A 22010-nucleotide genomic window follows, 5' to 3' on the forward strand; every position below is an offset into this window, starting at 1 on the left:
TCACCGCTATCAGCCTCACTCCTCTCTGTAACTTCTGTTCGCTATAACTCTTGTAGATATAAACTAGCTAGAATCTCTCTCTCTGTTAACCGAACGTTGCTCCCTAAGCAACGTCCTCGTCTTCTGTCCTCTGGTATCAGTTACCGCTTTGAATATACTGTTCTTCCTGTCCTCGTCCTTGTCTATCTGTCCTGCCTGTCCTGTCTGTTGAACTGTTCCAGCAGTCTCATAGAGCTTTCCTGCCTGTCCGTGACACACAGCACATGTCAGAACATGACTAAGCAGACATGGAGGAAAGGACACGTAACCATAAACCCAAGTATAAATATCTCATAGTCGAAGTACTCAGGGGTGGACGATGGAGAGAGTGAGGAATCAATACAAGCAATTCTACAACAACACACCACCAACTGAAGCTATACAACAAGACAGATCCCGGTTCTGTTCCGAGCGTTTCGAATCCCCTGTCTTCACCTTCTCATATTTCCTTTTGCCATTAGGACCTCGACTCATGCGATTGCCTATCTGACATTGTGTTAACTTGTAGTCATGCGGTCACATCTCAGTTTATTCATGTTTTAATACATCAAGTCGATCTCTGTCATACATTGTTCAGAGATCTATAACACAGAAGTACTTTTATGAGAGTACTAGCCTTTATCATCATCTTCAGATCAAGTAAAGGCCACAAAAGGGTCTATCGGATCTCCTCAACAAGACTATCTCGTCAAATAATGCTCAAGTAATGACATTAATTCTTAGAATTCTACGCCTTCGTGATAAAAATACACAATTATGCTTTTTCAGCTTGCCACTATTGCCTAGGCTTAATCTGACTTCAATTACTACTCTAGCTATAAGGCTCAGCACAACAACTGTAACTGTCTTCATACGCCCGCACAAAATTGACAGCTATATTGACAGAGTGATATTGACAGCTTTCTCTAATGATAGGAAGCAAATGGCATCAGGATCTTTAGACAAGACAGTCAAGATCTAGGATGCCACTTCTGGCGCATGTCTGCACACTCTTAGGGGCCATAATGATTAGGTGACATCAGTAGTGTTCTCACATGATAGACAGTGGCTGGCATCAGGGTCGCATGACACGACACCCAAGATCTAGGATGCCACTTTGAGCACAAGTCTGCACACTTTCTCGCAGGGCCGAATTTCACCCGACCAAAGCAATTCTCTCTTGTACTCTTTAGATTTCGTGACTCCAAGCCTGGATATTCTCACAATTACGCCAAATAATCCAACCTCCTCCTCCCTGGCTTTGGCTATAGCGACGGCCGTTTATGGATGTTCAAATGCCAAGAAAGGGTACTTTGGCTGCGTCTGGACTATTGCCCCTACAGCACAAAGAAATTAAAAGATGTGGCAGTATGTGGAGCGAGGGTTGCTCTCTGTTCACTCTCTGACCACATCTTCTTCTTGCTGTTTCAGTCCACCGGCTGGCGTGGAAAGGGAGACATCGCCTTACCTCAGTGATACTTGATATGCCTTTGTACATGTCCACATATTTCCTTCTAGGTTAGATTTCATTTTCCTACTCCAATATATTCCGCTTTTGGACCTTTGCTTTGTATCGTTTCCATGAATTCAATTTCACCGTTTAGCTATAGCATACTTACAAACATTTACTCCTTTGTACCTATCTACTTGTCATAGCTATCCTTGAATAGAACTAGAATCCAGAGTTCATTACAAGTCCATCTATCACATCATGAGTGCCATAAAAGGCCTAAAAACCTATGGTAACCCATTTACCAATCTTTCGCTGGCATAAAAACTAGAATACTTGTCAGTAACCTAAGTCACGGTTACCAAGATTGCTGACCCTGATCCAGTTCGCCCTTACGTTAGGGCTAGCTTTAGACATTAAGGGTATTCATCCAAGGCAGAACATGGTAGTAATAGATATATAAACCGGCCGAGATCCGCCCCTCGGACTAGACTTAGATAGACTTAGCATAACATGAATAATCACTCATTCTCCTTCTTTCTCTTCTTCACAGGACATTCAGTACGTCCTCCTAATATCTAATGTTAATACTGCCTAAGTTCAGTATCTTATTTGGGTCATTTGTAGGGATCTCAACAACGAAACTTGTATCAACATGACTAATTCGGTTCCTCACACAAGCACCTCATGATGTTGCCATAAGGCTAGGAGTCCCCTCGGTTAAAAGTTTCGATTTCATAGTCGGACAACTCCATGATGAGACAACAAAGGCCTAACAGGACATTTCCTAGCATCAAATTGTATGTATAGTTCTTTTTTCCAAGGTCGCGGATGGAACATATCCAAACATGACTATACTAACGCATGATAGGGACATGTGATCACAGGGTAATAATAACTCGATATGGCACGGGATATAAAACCCCCTCATTTGAAGTCCTTGGCAAGGAACTTCAGTACAAGGAATTAAGAAAAGATAGCTTCCAAATACAGCATATATCATCGCCTACTAGAATCTGATCTAGCTAGTACATGCAAATAACTAGTTCACAAGCGCCATTTGTCTCCTACAATGTTTCCGAAGACACGATATACTCTGGTAGGTAATACTTCTTGCTATACTCCAGCTACAAGCTATGAAAAGAGATCTTAAAGCCGCTGGAACATTCTGTCACTCCGCCTTTTTACACTGGACAATAGTATCAGCAAGCTATAAGAAAGTTCAAGACTTGTAGGGCTTCTAGATAGAGTGAACAACAGTCTAGACAATTTACTATCCCTATCCATATGTAACTCTCTATATTTCCCCCGATAAACGCATCAGCTCATGTCCACTCCCATGCGCTATCTTGGAAAATGTGAGCGACCATGACCCTGATCCAGTTCGCCCAACCGTTAGGGTTAGTATCAGACATCAAGGGTCTTCTTCCAAGGCCCAAGTGTAAAATAGATCTTAAATGTTGAATCAGTTGATTCATTAAAGGGATAAATCCTACACTACGTTCTTGGACTTCACCCCTTTTATAATGCTCATGAGGATTCATGATAGGGTTGTCAACTCTATCATGGATCTTCAGCCACAAGAGTTATGAATAAGTGGGGCATGTATGCGACGCCACTTAACCTGGTTAATGCGCCACACAACAGATAGTTGAAATGGCACATGTCTACTATATTAGGTAGCACCAAATCTTGAAAATATGAGAGACTTTGAGAGTGCTTAGTTAGACATTTTTGGGACTTGACCTAGGAAGACCAACACCTACAATCTCTCGGCTTGTGAAAGGCTTAAAAGCTGACATACATACTCAAGGTCGTGTGCTACGCAAGAGGGCATCCCTCAAGTAGCTTTCGAGATCATTTAAAAACAATATGTAGCATTAGCCTCCTAGTATCCAAATAAAATCGCAAGACCGGCAGCCACCCTAGACCAGCCCTTGGCTACATCTCGTGGCTCGCTTTTCGGAAGTACTGCCAATCTGGGTTCCAGTGTGTATGCTCACAGTATTGTATTAATGAATTTCCTGTCTTGTCCATCGCCAGCCGCAATTGGCCAGATATCGAAGAAGTCCTCAATGACGCCAAGCAAAAGGTCAAGATACATCTTGAGATAAACCAAAGTTCCGTTTCCGCAGCAGTCGAATCTTATATCAAATTGAAAGTCGACGGGCTTGCGGAGAGAAAGAGATACGATGAGAACATTAAAGCCACCGTTTTGAAATATCTACATTCAAACGCCAACAGCACTTTCCTCTGAGTAGCTCTAGTTTGTCAAGAGCTTTCCGATCCAAAGACCCGAAAATGGAACACGATAACGAAGTTGGAGTCATTCCCTCCTGGACTTGATGCTCTCTATGGACGGATGCTGAAGCAGATTGATGAGTCAGAGGATGCAGAACTTTGCGAACAGATCCTTGCAACGGCCTTAGTCGTATACCAATCTGTAACCTTAGAAGAGCTACATGCTCTTGTTGAGGTACTCGAGAAATTCGAGAGACAGGAGGTAGAAGACGCCATCAGCCTATGCGGCTCTTTCTTGGCTATTCATGGAAATGTTGTTTCTTTCGTGCACCAGTCAGCAAAGGACTACTTGCTAAAAGAACGCTCAAGCAAGATACCAAGTTTCAGCATGCCGCACCAGCACCACATCATATTTATGCGATCATTAGATGTTCTCTATACTACACTAAGCCGTGACATTTACGGTCTACTCGCATCCGGGAGTCTCATCAGCGAAGTTACTACTACTCCTAATCCAGACCCATTGGCTCCAATTCGATATTCCTGCATCTTCTGGGTGGACCATCTTCACGAATCATTGGCATTGTTCAGTGGGAATGATAAGCTCCTGGAGTTCTTCAAAGAAAAATACCTTCAGTGGCTGGAGGCTCTCAGTCTTTTACACAGCATTTCTGCTGGAGTGAAAGCATTACGGAACCTAGAGATTGATCTAGTAAGTAGCCTCATACGAGAACAATGAATTCGGGAAAACAAGAATCTAACACTTTGTAGTCGGAGAAGGGAACACAAGAGCTTCAAGACATCGTTAAAGACGCTCACCGGTTTCTCCTGTTCCATGTGGGAGTAATTGAAACGGCACCTCTTCAGACTTACGTTTCGGCTCTCATATTTAGCCCTACCGACAGCTTGATCAGACGGATATTTAGCCAGGAAGAGCCTAGCTGGATTGAGGTAAAGCCGAGGGTTGAAGCAAATTGGAACGCTTGTGTACAGACTCTCGACGGCCATAACGATCCCGTAACATCAGTAATGTTGTCGAATGACGGACAGCGACTAGCATCGGGATCAGAAGACCACACAGTCAAGATCTGGGATGCTGTTTCAGGCACGTGTCTATACACTCTCGAGGGTCACAATTGCGAGGTGACATCGGTAGTGTTCTCGAATGATGGTCAGCGACTAGCATCGGGGTCTTCGGGTAAGACAGCCAGGATCTGGGATGTCACTTCTGGTAGTTTTCTGCACACTCTTGAGGGCCATGATGATTGGGTGGCATCAGTAGTGTTCTCGCATAATGGGAAGTGGCTGGCATCAGGGTCGCATGACAAGACAGTCAAGATCTGGGATGTCACATTTGGCACTTGTCTACACACTCTTGAGGGTCATAATCGCGAGGTAGTATCTATCGTCTTCTCAAATAATGGAGAGCATCTGGCATCAGCATCAGGCGACAAGACAGTCAAAATCTGGGATGTCACTTCTGGCAGTTGTCTGCACACTCTCAAGGGCCATAGCGGTTGGGTGACATCTGTGATATACTCAAACGATGGACAGCAGCTAGCATCAGCGTCATCTGACAAGACAGTCAAGATCTGGGATACCACTTCTGGCAGTTGTCTACACACTCTTGAGGGCCATAATGACTGGGTGACATCGGTAGTATTCTCGAACGATGGTCAGCGATTGGCATCAGGGTCTGGGGACATGACAGTCAAGATCTGGGATGCCACTTCTGGCAGTTGTCTACACACTCTTGAGGGCCATAATGACTGGGTGATATCGGTAGTATTCTCGAACGATGGTCAGCGATTGGCATCAGGGTCTCGGGACATGACAGTCAAGATTTCGGATGCCACTTCTAGTAATTTTCTGCATACTCTTTTACAGGAACGAATTTTACCTGGCCCAATCAATTCTCGCCTGTACCCTCCAGCTTTCACGCCCTCAAACCCGAACACTCTCATCGAGCCCACAATTCCGCCAACTACTCAAACCTCCCTCCTTAGTTCTAATCTTCCCAAATATGGCCTTAGCGACGACCGTTCGTGGATTTTGGAAGGCCAAGAAAGGGTACTTTGGTTGCCTCCAGACTATCGTCCCAACAGCACAAATGAATCAAAAGATGTAGTAGTATCTGGAGCGAATTTTGCGTTCTGTTCACTCTCCTACCGCATCTCCTTCTTGCGGTTTCACTCCACCGGCTGGCGTGAAAAGGGTGACACCTTACCTCGGTGAAAGTTAATAGGCTCTTATACATGTCGACATATTTCCTGCTAGATTAGCGATCATTTTCATACTCCAATATATTCTGCTTTCCGAGGCTTGCATTCAATCGTTTCCATGAATTTAATTTCGCCGTTTCGGTACAACATACATACCTTGACCTTTTTGCACTTATCTACTTGCCGTAGCTATTCTTAAATAGAACTACAGTCCATAGTCCATTACAGGTCCATCTACCACATCATCATAGGTGCTCTAACAGACCTAAAACCCCATCATAACTCATTCACCAGTCTTCCGCCGGCACAAAAACTAGAACAGTGTCTAAGGTTAGTATCTCATTTGGCTCATTTGTAGGGATCTCAATAACGAAAGTTGTGTTAACATCACTCATTCGGTTTCTCACGCAAGGATCTCATGATGTCACCATAAGGCTAGGAGACCCTTCGGTTAGAGATTTCGATTTCATAGCCGGAAAGCAGTATAACAAGACATTAATGCCCTGCCAAGATATCTCTTGGCGTCGAGTCGTTTAGTTCTTTTCCTGCTAGGTTCTAGATGGAACATCTCCAAACATGACTACACATCAACGCATGATAGAGACATACGAGCACAGGGCCACGATAACTCCATATGGCACAGAATATAACCACCACATGATGATGATCTTTTCGCAAAGCCCCATAGGGAAATACCAGCCTCTAGCCCTATAGAGCCACTAGGAGAATATGAATGCAATAGCCCACCATTGTGCTCACTCTCAACTCCATCCTTCGATGAAGTTCCGAACAAAGACTCTTCAAATGGCTTCTTCCCGAAGTATCCAAGATATCTGGAAAAAGCTGCTACAAGGAGTCGCAGAATTCCCCTATTCTATCCAATACTCCGTTCTTTAGCGGGCTTAATTTTTAATGGATGTGATCAAGTCTGTCGCCCACAATAGCTTTGCCCGGCGATGTGCGAAATACTTGGGTTTTTGAATCCGCTATTAGTAAAAGGCACTCGTGGTATCACTGTAGAGTATCTTTCCCAAGTGAAAATCTCATTTGACCCTTGTTCGAGAACCAGACTGCACCTGTATTTAATGACGCAAAGGTTGTGTGTGCCTAGACAACTCGGCGACCAAAATTCTTTTCAAAATGTCACCGGGGGCGTTGATGGTGTCTAAATGGCGGGGTGGCGGAGGTGGCAGTTTGAATTTGAGAGCAAAGTGTGGTAGTTGAAACGGCGCACATATCTACGAGATTAGGTAGCACTAAATCTTGTTCTCGAAGATGTGGCAGACTTTTGAGGGTACTTAGTTAGGAAAAGTTTATGGGATTTGACCTAGGAAGACCAGTACCTACAATCTCTCGGCTTGTGAAAGGCTTATAAGTATACATACTCAAGATCATGTGCTACGCAAGAGAGAGACCCCTGAGTAGTTTTCGAAATTATGTAAAAGAAATAAGTGGTATTAGCTTCCTAGTATCCAAAAGAAAAGTCTCAAGACCGGCAGCCACCCTGGACCAGCCCTTGGCTACATCCCATGACTCACTTTTCGGAAGCACTACCAACCTGGATTCCAGTGCGTGTGCTCACAGTATTGTCTTCATTCATCTCCTGTCTTGTCCATCGCCAGACCTTGAGTTTATCTTCCATCTCCCTCTGCTCTCCCGTGATGATAGAACCATGAGCCAGGCCTTCCACAGGTCCAATGCGAGCAATACCGAGAGGATCATAGCCAATCGTAATCACATTACTTTCTACACGCCAGCGGTTCCAAGTGCCTAGGATAGTAGCAATAAATGGCACAACAAGGATTAAGAGCACAACCTTGTCGTACTTATACTCAGGCGATTTGTGGGAACGCGTGAATAGGAGATCTGACGAGCTTGGACTGCGTGCAAAGGCCTGTAGCGTGGCCATATCAAAGTTCTTTTCGATCTGGCGTGCAACGGTCTCCGCATCATTGTTAGCATCCTCGCCGAGGAGATTGTAGGCCATAGGCGTGGAGTAAATAGTATTTGACCCGGTACCTACGGCTGCCAGTGTCCAATCATATGGAGAATTTCCGAACTCGGTGTAGATGCGATTCAGCTGGAACACGGACTCATTTGTGTAGCCATACTGGTAGAGCTCTGTCGAAGAGGCCTGTGTGAATGATGAACGGTCCAGGCTTGGCGACGATGTGGCGTTCTGGCTCACAGTAATATTGCCATAGGTCAGGTCGCAGGTTACGGTGTTGATCCGGTGCTCCGAGTCGGCCGTGATATCCACCCCATTGACCCAGACGCCGTATATTCTTGCCCACTGACCTCCTATGCCTCCGGCCGAGCAGTCGCTAACATCAGTGTTCGAGCACGCCGGAATGCCGCTTATAAACTGGGCGTAAGTAGCTGGAGACGCAGAGACTAACTCAACACAAATCTGGCCAGCATTCTCTCCTGTGCAGAATCTTGTAGTGTCGTTGCCGCTCATGCTAATAGTACCGACATTTCCAGGGTTTGACTGTGTTTCGCTAGTACAAACAGCCTGGATGGCAACAACACGAGCTGTTACAGAGCATGTCGACCGGTCGTCGAGGCCCTCACAGACAGGGGCGGGGATAGCATTAAGGTCCATCATGGCATTTCTAGCAGCTGATTCAGTTGGGTTGTCAAATGAGTTTCCTCCACGAGAGCGCCGGTTACCAGAGTCCATGCGCGCGAGCCACGGGTCAGCTGTACGTGCTACAGACTCCATCGTGACAGACAGGTCCATGCTCTCTGAAATTCCACTAATGAGAACTGGGCCGACAACTGCAGTGGCCAGCAAGAGTGGCCCGGCAATGCGGAGCAGCAACGAGCGCTTGTCAGGACCCTGAAAGCCGCCTATGACATACAGAAACTGCTCCAGTGGCGATACAGCCCATTGGGCCAGTCGCCTCATCTCTCCAACTGTAAGAGCAGCATCCAGCCCTTCCCTGTTTGGGTCTTTGCTGAGTCTAATCCAAAGCGAGTGCTCGACGCAGCGGGTGATGAGAGCAGCAGTTGCGGCTTTGAGAACAACAGAAATAAGGGATACCGCTACTGTTGGCTTAATGGATGTCTTGTCGGGGTTAGTGAGAGAGTCGATATGGAAGCTCTTTGGGGAGAAAAATATAATAAGGAGGAGGGCGTAGCATATGATGCAAATCATTGCTAGGCCTATATTAAACAGGCTCTGGCATAATTTTCCTTGAATATCAGGCATGGCTTGTGTTGCTTGGTTTGTACTGCTTAAACAAAGTAACAAACAGACAAGATGGAGAGAGCCCCAGACGATCTTTTAACTCCCCAAGTCCTTCAAGCAATCATCACATACTCTTCTCAATTCTCTCTATCCATCCTAGTAGCTTCCATATTCCCCCAGGCTCCCTAGGCACAAGAAGGCTCAACTAACCCGGGTGTCGCGGCTCAGAGATACTAGGCTCTAACAAGGCAATTAGGCTTGAGAGATCCTAACTGCTCTTGAATGCAGGGGTGTCTTGTTCTCAGACGAAAAGACATGATGACCTGACTGGCGAGGCAGATAACTTACCATGTCAATTCAGCCTGTACGACGCCCGGCTTGTATGTGCAATCGTTTGCCAAGAAAGCTTGGACAATTTTAGCGTAGGGAAACTCGACATGGGGCTAGTTTGTCAGCCCACCACGTGACCTTCAGCCTGCAAATGAGTGGATACAGCCCTCAAAACGGCAGCATTAGTGTGCAAAAGGAAGCGGTATTTGGAGAAGGGATGTGATTGAGAATTTCATCTCCACCGCCTTTGGCAGTAAAATTTCAGCTAAATCTCGCGAGATAAGAGAGGTACTGGCGAGGTGGAGAAGGCTCTCGCCAGTCTTGAATAGTCGTCACGAAACAAGTCAAAGACTTTGATTAAAAAGTTTCTCGGCAAAGCCAGCCTGTCTAGCAATAGCATCTTGTATTGTGATAAATAGTAGTACAATCTCTCGTCACGGTGTATATTCGCGTTAGTATCACTTTTGGAGCGATGTTGTGTTAGGGTTAGGCAAAAAGCATCGATACTGTCCGCCATGACCCTTGCTATGACTACTTGCTCAACATTTTAAGGACTGAATCTGACCCAACTAAGTTCTTCGAAAAATGTCGCCATTTCGAGCATGATGTTTGAGCACATGTAGTTGATGCTACTTGCACTCGAATCTTAGTCCACCGCCTTTGGTAGTAAAGAGAGTGCCCAGTAAACCCGGATCTCGACTCAAACCATCGCTTTACAACATCCAGAACATCTCCGTGTATGTTCATCAGCGGTTAGATTATACGATCAAAGATACTAGCAAGCTAAAGAAGACCCTCGGCGGCCAGTATCAATCAAGGAGCAAAAGAATTAGGTATCTCTGGGGCAGCTTTGCCATATTTTACTAGCCCAACTCTCGCTTCTACTGCCAAAAAAAAAAGAGAGAAAAGGGCAATGTATGTATGTATGTACTATTTAGCGTCTACCTACCAGTTTTCCCGGTAATACGACGGCATGTTCTGGACGGAAGGGGAGTTGGAAGATGTCGTCTTCCGACCCCTCCTCCGGGCAGTCAGCAGTTGCAGGTACTCGTCCTCTTCGAAATACTCCTATGACTTTTGAGGGTCCAGCCTTGTGGCCAGGAGATTTCTCCGGAAGACGTTGCCCCAAGGGCTTCCCCGCTGGTTGGGTGGTTGTGTTTCCAGGATTGGTTACCTGGTTCTTTTTGGCTTTTGGCGCCCTACCTATATAGTGATCTAGTCTAAGAGGCCAACGGCTGTCGGCCCTGGGTATCGGCCCTGGCGGAGTACGTCGGTTTTGTCCTCTGTTCAGCGAGGTGGTTGCCGCATTTTTAGTAGACCCTGGGCGTCGGGAGAAAGGACCTTCCGAATTCTCTTCCGCGTCCCTTCGACATCTCCGTCCGATCTTGTCTTCTATTTTCCTTCTTTTTTTTTTTTTTTTTTTAAAAAGCACTCCCTCTCTCATCTCTCTTCCCCTCTCCCCTCCGTTCGTCCCCGGCCTCCTCGTCCCCTCGTCCCCTCGTCCCCTCGTCCCCCTCGTCCCCTCGTCCCCTCGTCCCCCTCGTCCCCCTCGTCCCCCTCGTCCCCTTGTTCATCCTCCTCCTTCTTTTTTTTTTTTTTTTTTGGCTATTGCATCCGCGCCGTGTGCATCCATGAGGACTGCCTTCCTCACCTATGCTGTAGGTGCTTTAGGTTCCGGTGTAGCACGCTAGCAACGTACTTTGTTGCCTTTGTGTTTTTCAGTAGCTTGTCCGTGAACCTCTGGCCCCACGGCCTTGGTAAAGTCTTGCACGTCCACATGTGTCCTCGTTCTTTCGGCTGCTTGCAGTGGATGCATTTGCGTGGGCATTGGTGATTGAAACGGTCATGGTACTGGTCAAAGTCTCCGTGCCCCGTCCTGGCTGCCAGGATGTGCCCCAGTTCCGTTCTGTCCACTCCTTTGTAGCCCGGCGTTCGAAACGGGGGGCTGCATGGGATGTCCTGTAATGGGCGATATCCTTTTTGCCCTTTCCACCATTTCTCGTACTCCTCACGCAGTTGGTTTCGCCTCCACCTCTTTGCCCCTGCGAGACTGACGCGGGGTTCGCGGACGTGTCCGAGGCATCCGAGCTTGGCTTGAGCGTCGGCTTGTTCGTTTCCCTCCAGGCCTACATGTCCTGGGACCCAAAGCACTTGGACGCGTCTCCTGTCCTTTCTGTTCTTCCACGTGTTTAGGATCCGTTTCGTTCTGTCGATGATGTCCTGGGAGGTACTGTTTCGCTTTTGCGGGTTGCGCAGTCGGTCGACTACTCCTTGGTTGTCCAGACATATCCAGATTTCCTCGGCGTCTGTGTGCATCACGGCCCGCTTGGCTGCTTCGCATGCCCCGTACGCTTCTGCGTCTGCAACCTCCACCCATTTGCCCAGAGCACTATGTCCTGTTTCCAGGGTGGTTCCGTCCATGGTGGTGACCCAACCTGCTCCTGTGTTTCCCTTTGCGTCTTTCGAGCCATCAGAGTATGCTATGAGTGTTCCTACAGTGGCCATGTCCACCTCCTCTCTGTGTTTCTCAGCCTCTTTCTCTTTGCTGAGCCACTTTCGAGGGGGCATGCTTGGTCCTGCGACTGTCGGTTTCAGTGTCATGTGTGTTTCCATTCTCGCCGGAAGCAGTCTTCGTAGCCTCATCACGACTGGATTATGTGCTCCTCCTCGCAGAGTATGATCTATGTCCAGTGTGTGCCAGCGTATGGCTTCCCTTCTCCTTTCGTCCTCCCACAGGAGTTCGATCGGCGGGAGGCCTGCTGCGTGGTGCAGGCACTCTTTTGGTGTCGTGCAGTACATGGGCAGTGCTGCCCTCAGGCAGTTTCTGATTGCGACGTTAACTTTTTCCGTTGCTGTTTTTGTCGTCTCAGTTCCCATCCATGTACTCGATGCAAATAGGGCTTTGCTCAGCGCACACGCTCGGGCTGCGTTCAGCATGCATGTTGTGTCTGCTCCCTTGTAGCATCCGGCCAGGTATCTCAGGCCGTTGGCTACTCGGTTGATGCTTGCTGCCGTTCTCTCTACGTGGCCCTTGAAGAGTAGGCTAGAGTCGATGTGAAGCCCCAACCATCTCATTGGTTCCTTTGCTGGTGTGGGTTTCACCTCTCCCATTCCTTCGATTGTGACAGATGGGTTCTCAGTGATCCTCCTCCTGCCTTTAATGTGCAGGAGTGTCGACTTTCCTGGGTCAAGGTCTAGCCCGTTCTGTGCCGTCCATTCTATCACTGTTTCCATCAGTGATTTGATTTTTTGGCAGTTGTCTTCGAAAGATTGGCCTCTAACTACCAGTGCTCCATCGTCTGCGTATCCTAGGAGGTTTGGTATCCTCCTGTAGATGGGAGCCATGAAGAGCATGTATAGGATGGGCGAGACTGGAGAGCCTTGTGGGAGGGAGCCTCCTACTCGCTTCGTCGTCCAGCCTTCTTCCGTTCTCATGCGTGCTGTCCTTCCCTCCATGAAACTTCTGACCCAGCGACACAGTTTGGTCGGCCATCGGCTCTCCGACAGCTGTCGTTCCATTCTCGCTGGTTCAACCGCGTCGAAAGCGCCCTTGATGTCGAAGGTCAGGATCGAAGTGACTTTTTTCCAGAGCTGTGCGTCTTCTATCCTTCCGCGCAGTTCGATGAGGAGGTCCGTGACCGCCCTCTTCGGTACTGCGCAGATGTAGTTCCTTGGGATGATCCTTTTTTGGACCGCCTCTTCTGCTAGCCTTCTCGCCACGGCTCTCTCCATGCCTTTTCCCAGGGTGGGTAGGAGTGATATGAGTCGGTACGATCTGGGCTCGTCGCGTGGTCGTCCAGGTTTCGGGATCGCTACTAGGTCTGCCTCTTTGAAGATGCTTGGGTGGTTTCCGTTCTCCAAGCAGAGGTTGTACAGCTTCGTTATCATGTTGCCTAGCGGTTCCCATGCCCTTTTCCAAACCTCGTTTGTGATGCGGTCTGCTCCTGGGGCCGTGTTCGCAGGTTTCCACAGAGAATCTCTCACTTCCTCTCGGGTGAGGGATGGCCATTCACTTGCCTCTGGGTTAGGTTCGTGAAAACACCACTCATTTTCTGTGTGTTCCTTTGTGTGTGTCTCCAGGAGCAACGCTACTGACTCGGCTGTGCAGGTGGTTTTCGTCTTGTCGGGTCTCTGCAGCAGGGGGATGCGTCTGTCTACCTTGTCGTTGGCCCATTTGACAGCGCGGAAGACGTCCTTCGGTTCCTTCAGTCCGGCTATGATCTTGCTCATGAGGGCTCTCTTTGCCTTGGTGATTTCTTTCCTCATTGCTTTTCGTTGCTTCGCATATTCGTCCCTCTTCTGGCTGTCTGTGGGTTGGTTGCGGTGGTCTATTCGGGCTCTCCTCATCCGCGCGTTCTGCTCCTTGCACCCTTCGTTCCACCACGGTTTGAGAACAATGTTGGGGGGCGTTTTTGGTGTTGAAGCCTCAAGTGCCCTCTCTACAGTTGCTATCAGACCCTTGGCAAGGAGCTCAGCTGTGTCTAGTGCGTCGCCACTGCCCTCTAAAAGCTTTTCCAGCTGGTCAGCTTCTTGATTGCATGTTGCGACGAACTTGTCGACGTTCATTTTCTTTAGCCTCCACTTTGCTTCGGGTCTTTTCCGTGTTGTCCTTGTCCTTACTTTCACCTCAATAATCTCGTGGTCGCTAGTGCTTCCTGGTATCAGCTTCATGCAGGTTGTCCATTTGCCCACTGTTGTTTGAGGTGTGATGACGAGGTCTATGACCCTGCCGGCGCTGTGTGTGTGTTCGTCTTTGTCGTTGAGCACGGTAAGGTCATTGTCTCTCATCCAGCTTTCCAGGGTCCTCCCCGCTTCATTTTCCCTGGGATTAGCGTCCCATGTTCCGTGATGTGCGTTGAGGTCCCCTATCGCTATCCATGCGCTCTCTTTTTCTGAGCGCATGAGCTCCTGCAGGCCTTCGCCCGGCCTTATGCAGTTGCGGCTTTCTGGAGCGTTGTATGCCCCTATCAGTTGAAGCGTCCCCTGCGTTGTTTTTATACGGATCGGGCATAGGTCCGGATGGTCCTGGTGCGTCTCCGTTGTTTTTATGTCTTTTCGTACGTAGGCTATGCTTCTGGGGCGGTCCTCCCATCCATCTCTCGGGCTATGCCGAGTGAATTCCGGGTGGTCCTTTGTTCTGTCCTTATGCTGACCTATCCAGGGTTCCTGTATCAGGAGAATGTCTACTCTCTGCTCGACCGCCTGTCGTAGTGCATTCACGTGGTTCGGTTCCCCTTTTCCAGCATTGACGCTCCAGATCGTTAGGTCTCCTAACATGCGTCTTGGCAGGGTTGGGCTGGTTCGCTTTCGGTTTCAGGCTCGGACTCGGATTCCGCTGTGGCTGTTCTTTTTCTTTTCTTGTAGCCTTGGCCGTCGTCCTTTCTCTTCCCCTGCACCTGGGTCTCTGGTCCTGTCGCGGACTTCCTCCCCCGGGCGTCCCTTTTGCAGGATGCCTCTCCTGCTGCGTGTCCCGCAGTGTTGCACACAATGCAGGCTGTGGGTGGGCCAGAGTGCTCCTTCTCCTGATGGTTGCGGCTCCCGCAGAGCCTGCACCTCGGGGGTGCTTTGCAGCCTGTGGTGGGATGCGCTTCCCAGCAGGTGCGGCATAAAGGTAGGGACGGGGTCCTGCACCTTTTGACTTGTGCCGCATTGTTGCTTCCCTCGAATTTCATGGCCGAGGGGAGTGTTTTGCCTTCCGGCAGGTCGATGGCGACGCGGAGGGTGGCGTCCTTGTACTTCTCCGCCTCAATCTGCCACTTGATGGCCTTGACTTGTCCCCCGGTTTGCCGTGCAATTTGTCCGGTGAACCATTCCTCATTCTTTGTGGGCACGGGGCCCCCTCGTTGAGGACATAGAAATCCGACAGGCCAGTGATTCGTGCGTGTGTCCACTTGCTGTCCAACTCACACGCTCTTGCGCCACATGCTGTCTTTGCCCTTTCTAGGTTTGTTGTGGTTGCCTTGCTCTTCTCAATGTAGAATGCCCAGCCTGAGTTTACCTTCTTCGTTTCGAACTCTTTGGGCGTACCCTTGAAAATCTTCGCTAGCTCGGCGCTCACGGTTTCCTCCTTGTTTGACGCTGGTCCTCGGATGAAGACCCGGACCTTTTTCTCTGCTTCCCTGGCCGGAGGTTTCGGTCCCGTTTTCTCTCTCGGGGGCGCTGGTTGTTTTTGTGTCTCAGACACCTGCTTGGCTACTGACGCATATGTTTGCTTGCCATTCGGCTTGTTTTGTTTTTTCGGTGTCTCGTCAGTCGGCTTGTTCTTTTCACCACCTGTGGTGGGGTTTCCATGCTGTATCTTTGCGAACATCGCTCTGAATTCAGCTGACACATGGCTAGTCAGCTTTTTCACTTCTGCATCCCCTTTGGCCATGGAGATGGCTTGGTTGCATATTTCAGGGAGCTTCTCGGCCAGCCAAATGAGCGCGTTGCCCCTGGTTTCCACCTGCTTCTTTTCGGCGGCAATGAACTTGTGAGCGATGGCGAGGTTACGTTCCCGTTCGGTCAGTTTTCCTCCATGCTTTCTTTCCTTTTCTATTTTGTTTTCTTGTTGCTCGATGGTCCTTTTCTCTGGTAGTTCAATGGGGTTGGCCGCTCGTGTTTCCCTCGCTTGTTCTTCAATTTCACCTTCAGCGAGGTCTATCACGTTCGTCATTACCAGATCTATGATCTCCTTTTCTGTCTGGTACTCAGCGGATTGCGCCGTGGCGGCGACATCCGGTGCACCCTCGCACTCCATGGCTTCGCTGTCTGTCTTCTTCGTTGGTTCCTTCGTTGTAGAGTGTAAAAATAAGGGTTGCCTAGGGTTACCTCCTTTTCCTGGAGTTGTAGGAGGGAAGTTTTTTTTGAGAGAAAAGGGCAAGTTGCTTGTGGCACAGGTCACTTGAATAACAGCAAGGCCAGAATTGGAAGGGGCCCTCTATGCTCGGCTTTTAGGGCTGCACGAAAAAGAGGCAAAAAGTAGTTCTCACCAACCGAAGTCGAATCGGTGACCTTTCGATGGCAAATCTTTCAAGTTACAGTCGAACGTGATAACCAGCTACACCATGGTGAGTTTCGACAGTGGTTAACCACTGCGCATGGCTTGACGGGAAAAATCGCGCTTATTTTGAATTATAAGGGGGGGGTTGTTCCTTTTTTTTTCTTTTTTTTTTTTCCCATAGCTATTCAAATTCGAGGCCTTTTTTTCCCATGAACGTAAAATAATACAACATCAGTTTTATTTCCATCACATAGCAGTAGACAACCCGTAAAGAACACAATCTGTTTGTTAGATGCATTCAAATGCAAGTCCGGGGTTCTTTTTTTCCTTATTAAAACAAGAATGGTAACAGCCATTTCTCTTCATCTACTTCTGTCTCAGATATACAGAGGGGAAGAAGTCATCGTCCACTGTGGAAATCATATACCATCAGGTCCGTTCATGCCATTCGCCATTTTACCACTCTTACCTCTCTTCAACCTATCCCATTCCAAGTTTATGCCACTGCTCAATATCTTGCACTCACAAGGCATCTTACTCCCGTCCACCGTTCCCTATCGGTGGCTTCAATAGGCACGTCGTATTCAGTTCTTCAAGCCCAAAGCCTCTCGACCACCCAGATCTGACTCTGAACCCAGTGTCTGGTGAGCCGAAGGGTGGCCCTCCATAAAGAAGAATGAGAAGAAGAAACACAGAACCAGCAGAAGGCAAAACGAGACTTTGGTGTTGGCTTACATCCAAAAATTCCAACATCCCAGCACCCAGACCCCCCCTCCTTCGCTTCGTATCGTGTTGGCGATGTCGTACATCGTCTTTTTCCAGCCCAGCACGCGCATAGAATGTGGAAACATAGAATTCAGGCAGGCACCAATCACATGCACTATTAGTAGGGTACCTACCGTGTACTTTCGCTCGAAAGCCACTGCGAGGATTTCTATCTAGCATCAGCATGGCCTGCCTATTCTCTCTCCCTTTCTCTCTGAAAGCTTTATGCCGTGCAACTTTGCTTCCAATTTTCAATACGCTGCCATGGGCTACAGAGCGCCGTAGCGGTCTAAATAGCTCATTCACTTAGCGGTGTTAGTAAAGTAAAGAGTCTTGGGTCGGCCCTAGGCTTTCAGAAGAGGAAAAACCCCCGACGAGGGTGTAACCCAGCAAGTCCAGCCTGCAACATGTGCAGCCCCATGGTATATGATTCATGTCAAGCCACTTAAAGCCAACAACTGCATCGATGCCCAGCCTAATCATAGAATCTAGCCGGATGATCAGGCTCTGCCCAGAGCACGGAATCCGCTCCTGTTTGGACATGTCTTACTTCTCATGCTCGGCATAGCAGATATGCTCATGAGATGTGCAAAAGAAAAGACAGTTACAATGGTTGCATACATGGGAAAGACAGATGTAGACGTCCTCGACTGACTAGTGGCTCTTTCAAGATAGAATCTCGGCCACACTGGTGCTATAGCATGTACACACGCCGCCATCACAGGCATCCGTTTCCTCTCCCCTTTTCTTCTTTACTCTTTCGTCTCTCCTTTTTGTCCAGCTGCATGAGCCAGGCATTTTCTAGCTGCTGTGATCATAAAATACCTCATTTTCAGCTGAAAGGTCCCGATATGTGATGTCTTGGGCCAGAAAGCTAGAATCCGTATTGAAATCTCGGATCATACAGAAAAGGGATGACTTCATACGCTCAAAATATGCAACCAGGCCTGAGGTTTGCAGCAGTATTGTAAACGGGCGATGCAAGAGAGCTCGGCGACCTGCCTTTGCAAGATCGCCGTTTCTCTACCACTATAACGTCCAGTCTTTTCATTAGCGTCGTCAGCCTATAGCTCTTCCTTGATATGATATGTCATCCATTCCTCCTTGTCATCCCTCCGCCTCTGTCTTTTATTCCCGAAGCATATATGCCTACTCTGACACGTCACGGCAAGTGACTCAGGGGGAAACTCCCCTTGAGGAAAAGAAGGCCATGTAAGAATAGAAAAGAAAGGACAAAAAAACAACCGCAAATCAAGATCTCCCCTTTTTCAAAACAGGGCGTCTGTAAGCCGCCAGTCAGCTCGTGTTTGATAAGTGACGGGGAGGATCTTTTTTTTTCCCAAAACCTCCACATGCAAGGCAAGATATTTGTGGCAGGGCAACAAACGATTTGTAGCCAGCCATAACCTGAGCCCTTCAGTTTATGGAGCTACCGGAAAGAAAAAGAAAAAAAAAGGAGATCAAAAGGAACCCGCAATTTGGCTAGCTGACATGAAGGAGGCAGATGGCAGCATCTACTATCGTCCGTCGCCCATCTGCTTTACTCTGCAGAGTGCAGGATGCATATGCAACTAACACTGAGCCACTTTAATACGCATATGGCCTACATAAATTCTTCGTAGCAAAAGTAAAAAGGGGGACATGAAGAGGCAGCACTACAAGGCAGTAACACAGAGCAGGGCAGCGTCTGATGATGCATCTCACACAAAACAGGAGTGGAAAGGAAAGGGTTCTACGGAAGAGAGTGAAGTTTGACTAAAAACTAGCATCCACGAATCACTCAACACATAAAATACCCAGGAACGCTAAATGACACCAAGCATACCTTTTTGTGACAGCTCGCTTCAGCCCGTTTTGTTAGCATCCGTCAACCATCTAAATGTCACTTTTCGCTTCTTTTCAGCAGGCGGACCCTCGTCCTTGCTCTCGCTGTCCGACAGCCTCCTCTAGCCTCACCTCCCGCTACCAAGCCTCATTGTCAGCCGCAGGCCTCAGCCCCTCGCTCGGCAACATATCTGGTAGTGGTTCTCCGCCGGTTCGTGGAGCAGAGGGAGCCAGGGATATCCAGCCGCTACTTATCCGCTGCGTTCAATTCCCGTAATCTTTTCTTCCGCCATCTAATCGATATTGGTACAGCCTTTTGCTGTTCCCATATAGCCGTGCGCTTTTTGGGCTCAAAGTATATTCTTGTCTCACGTCGGAAAGTTTGAGACTCATCCCGAGCGGTGCTGTGCAGGGGAGCCCTTTTAGTATAAAGTTAAAAAACAGTTTGTCTCTTCGTGTTGCATGTTTCCGCGCAGATTAATCCAAGGCACATCTCAAGACGTCATGGGTGAGAGTGGGGGGAGACGTTAACCCTACTATTAGTCTGTACGACCACAAGGCCCTAAACGAACAAGCCGTGTAACAGTTACAACCCTAATTCTTGCAAACCCTAACACCCTCCGTGTTCAATATTGAGTTATTTCTATCATTGTTCTCTTTTCTTTTCTGCTTCTATTGGGACTTCTTTTTTTCGCCTTACTTGACGTCAATGGAAGTCATATTTGCGCTGTTTATTGGCTGTTGGCCCGTGAGCTCTTATTATACGCTAGGGTTAGCTCTATTGTCCCGTTTAATTTATTAAGGGCAAAGGCCTGACTTCAAGAACCAATAGCTTCATGGAACGACTTGCTCTCGACACATGCTCAGCTGAGTATTCCAAGAATTAAGTCCCAAGTACGCGTTTTTTTTCTCCCTATTTTATTTATTTAATTGATGTCTCTTTCTTTTTCCCGTACTAGGTCTTATTTTTCCCTTTCTGCTAGGATGTTGCAGCAAGCAAGTGAGACGAGAGCCAAAAACGCTCACGACAAACCAACACCCAAGTTCCTTACGCACGGCTTTACTGTAGGCATTTGCCTCGATTTTCCATGCTCCGATTTTCCTGTTCTACCTCCAAGATCGAGACCTTGGTCCGATGTGGGGACCACGTAATGCTTCATTTCGCGTTTATATTTCTGGTTTAGACGGGCTAAGAACTGTTGCAAAGTTGGCAGTAGAATCCGCAAAGTCTGCGTGTTTGCTACGTGCTCTTGGAGCTCTATAGCGTGATACGTAGCATTTATACATCATGTACGACCTAAGATGCATGCCTGCAAGGGGTATAGAGAGGCTGTGCAAAAGCAGTTGTCAGGTCGTGGATTTTCGAGATCGGTTTGGCTCTAGTTGCAAGGGCCCGTAGAAAGCTTACTACGTAGGCAGTTCTCGTCATATCCGAAGTACGATCTAGGGACAATGCCGCTGTGGTGGTAAGTTAGTTGATGTTGTCAGTTATTTTTCAGGCAGGGCATGCATATTATACGCGAAGATGCATATACGCACATGCTTGCTATTGATCAGAACATCTACACCATACCATAGGCCCCAAAATAAAGAAAAAAAAAAGGCCCACCTTGATGTAAAAAGACACTCCGAAATACCCAATGCGATGCCAGTAGTATCTTCTATCATCAGACGGGCTATTAGGCTATTTTAAGAAAATCTCATGTCTGGCAAAAGGATGGGTTTTATTTGTAATAATAGAGGGTTTTTGTAAGCCGACGGGAGGCCTGCCTGCACTTACATGTACGGAAACTTAACAGGGTGCAGAGCTAAGCTATAAGGCTCAAACTATAGTAGCCCAGGTACATGATGACACTGTATTATTCCGGAGGGTTCTGTATTTTAGCGTTTATTTTAGCGCTCAGCACCAAAAAATACAATCTTATTGTCCCCCATCTCTAGGTTTAAACTAAATAGAACGCATGTAAGCCAGCAATCATCCGCTGATGTACCTCCTCTTCATATCCCCACGTTTCACTCCTATCCTAGAGGGTCTCTCTCTCCAGTCCCTCGTTTCGCATGTATAATACGTGGTTCCTCCTTGGGTCCTGACTTACAACGCCCCAAGGCCAGACTGAGGCTCGTTCCAAAGTCTCTCTCCCCCCCCCCTCTCTTCTCTAGAGAGTTGGAGTCTCGCGGCTATCGGGGTCATCGGGCCTTTTTCTCCTTCCAGTACTGTTCGCTTATCCATGATTTTCATATAGTCTGAAGGCGCCAGTATTGCTTGTTACTTTGCTGCCCTCGGCCTCCGCAAAACTACCCACAGACCATGTGAGGCGACTTGAATGAGCACATGCGTCCCAGTTGTTGGGAACAAATCTTGTGCTGTAGCATACCGCTGCCGTGTATACCGAGGAACGGATAGGGAGAGAACTACAGAAACAGCTACAATGTTTGGGTGAATGATTGCAGCTCTGCAAGCCTAGTTGCTAAAAACGGCATACGCAGCACAGCTCAGCCGAGTATCACACAGCAATTATAGTACCAACAGCAACGACGGTAACAACACATATCGCTCAATATTACTTATATCCGTAAATATATGTGTGCATGCGCGTACGTATTGTACGCTGCGAATCAGTAGATCTCGTCTGATTAGTGATAGCTGCTATAGTATTGCGCAGTGCAGCAGGAGCAGCATGCAGTTTCGAGACAAACGAAGCTCAACTGTAGCTGGCCCTGTACACCCAACTAGCCAATTATCGCCAACGGTCTTGCTGGTGCAGCGCAGGCAAGCCCGGGGCATGGCGCTAGCTGTGGGCCTATAGGCTCTTTTCTCTCGACTCTGCTCTGGCTGGCAGCTGGCTGCCATGTCTCTCTGGCTGCCAATGTTGCTCGTAACCAACAACATGAGGCGTGCCAGTTAGCGAGGGGGGAGAGAACCAGAGTGCAGACTGGTTGTCAGAGAGAGGGAGAAAGATGGAGAGAGGATGTGCAGAAGCATAT

The 22010-nt window shown here is 48.1% G+C and overlaps 3 protein-coding genes across 3 annotated transcripts; 1 reads left to right on the forward strand and 2 right to left on the reverse strand.

Moving 5' to 3' along the window:
* Nucleotides 1–4097: 4097 nt before the first annotated feature.
* Nucleotides 4098–5944, forward strand: HOO65_070342 (Vegetative incompatibility protein HET-E-1; the record flags this gene model as incomplete). The annotated part of the gene is made up of 2 exons (XM_071004976.1): nucleotides 4098–4421; nucleotides 4481–5944. The coding sequence occupies 2 exons, from the start codon at nucleotides 4098–4100 to the stop codon at nucleotides 5942–5944; spliced, it is 1788 nt and encodes a 595-aa protein (XP_070857060.1).
* A 1521-nt stretch (nucleotides 5945–7465) lies between these two features.
* Nucleotides 7466–9091, reverse strand: HOO65_070343 (uncharacterized protein; the record flags this gene model as incomplete). Its single annotated transcript, XM_071001310.1, has 1 exon — nucleotides 7466–9091. One exon carries the CDS (start codon nucleotides 9089–9091, stop codon nucleotides 7466–7468), a length of 1626 nt encoding a protein of 541 aa, XP_070857061.1.
* A 2081-nt stretch (nucleotides 9092–11172) lies between these two features.
* HOO65_070344 (putative 115 kDa protein in type-1 retrotransposable element R1DM) lies at nucleotides 11173–16193 on the reverse strand (the record flags this gene model as incomplete). The annotated part of the gene is made up of 4 exons (XM_071004786.1): nucleotides 11173–11413; nucleotides 11460–14418; nucleotides 14730–15293; nucleotides 15362–16193. 4 exons carry the CDS (start codon nucleotides 16191–16193, stop codon nucleotides 11173–11175), a joined length of 4596 nt encoding a protein of 1531 aa, XP_070857062.1.
* Between the last annotated feature and the right edge of the window lie 5817 nt (nucleotides 16194–22010).

Source organism: Ceratocystis lukuohia (genome assembly GCF_044167205.1).
Source record: "Ceratocystis lukuohia strain C4212 chromosome Unknown Supercontig7_pilon, whole genome shotgun sequence".
NCBI lineage: Eukaryota > Fungi > Ascomycota > Sordariomycetes > Microascales > Ceratocystidaceae > Ceratocystis > Ceratocystis lukuohia.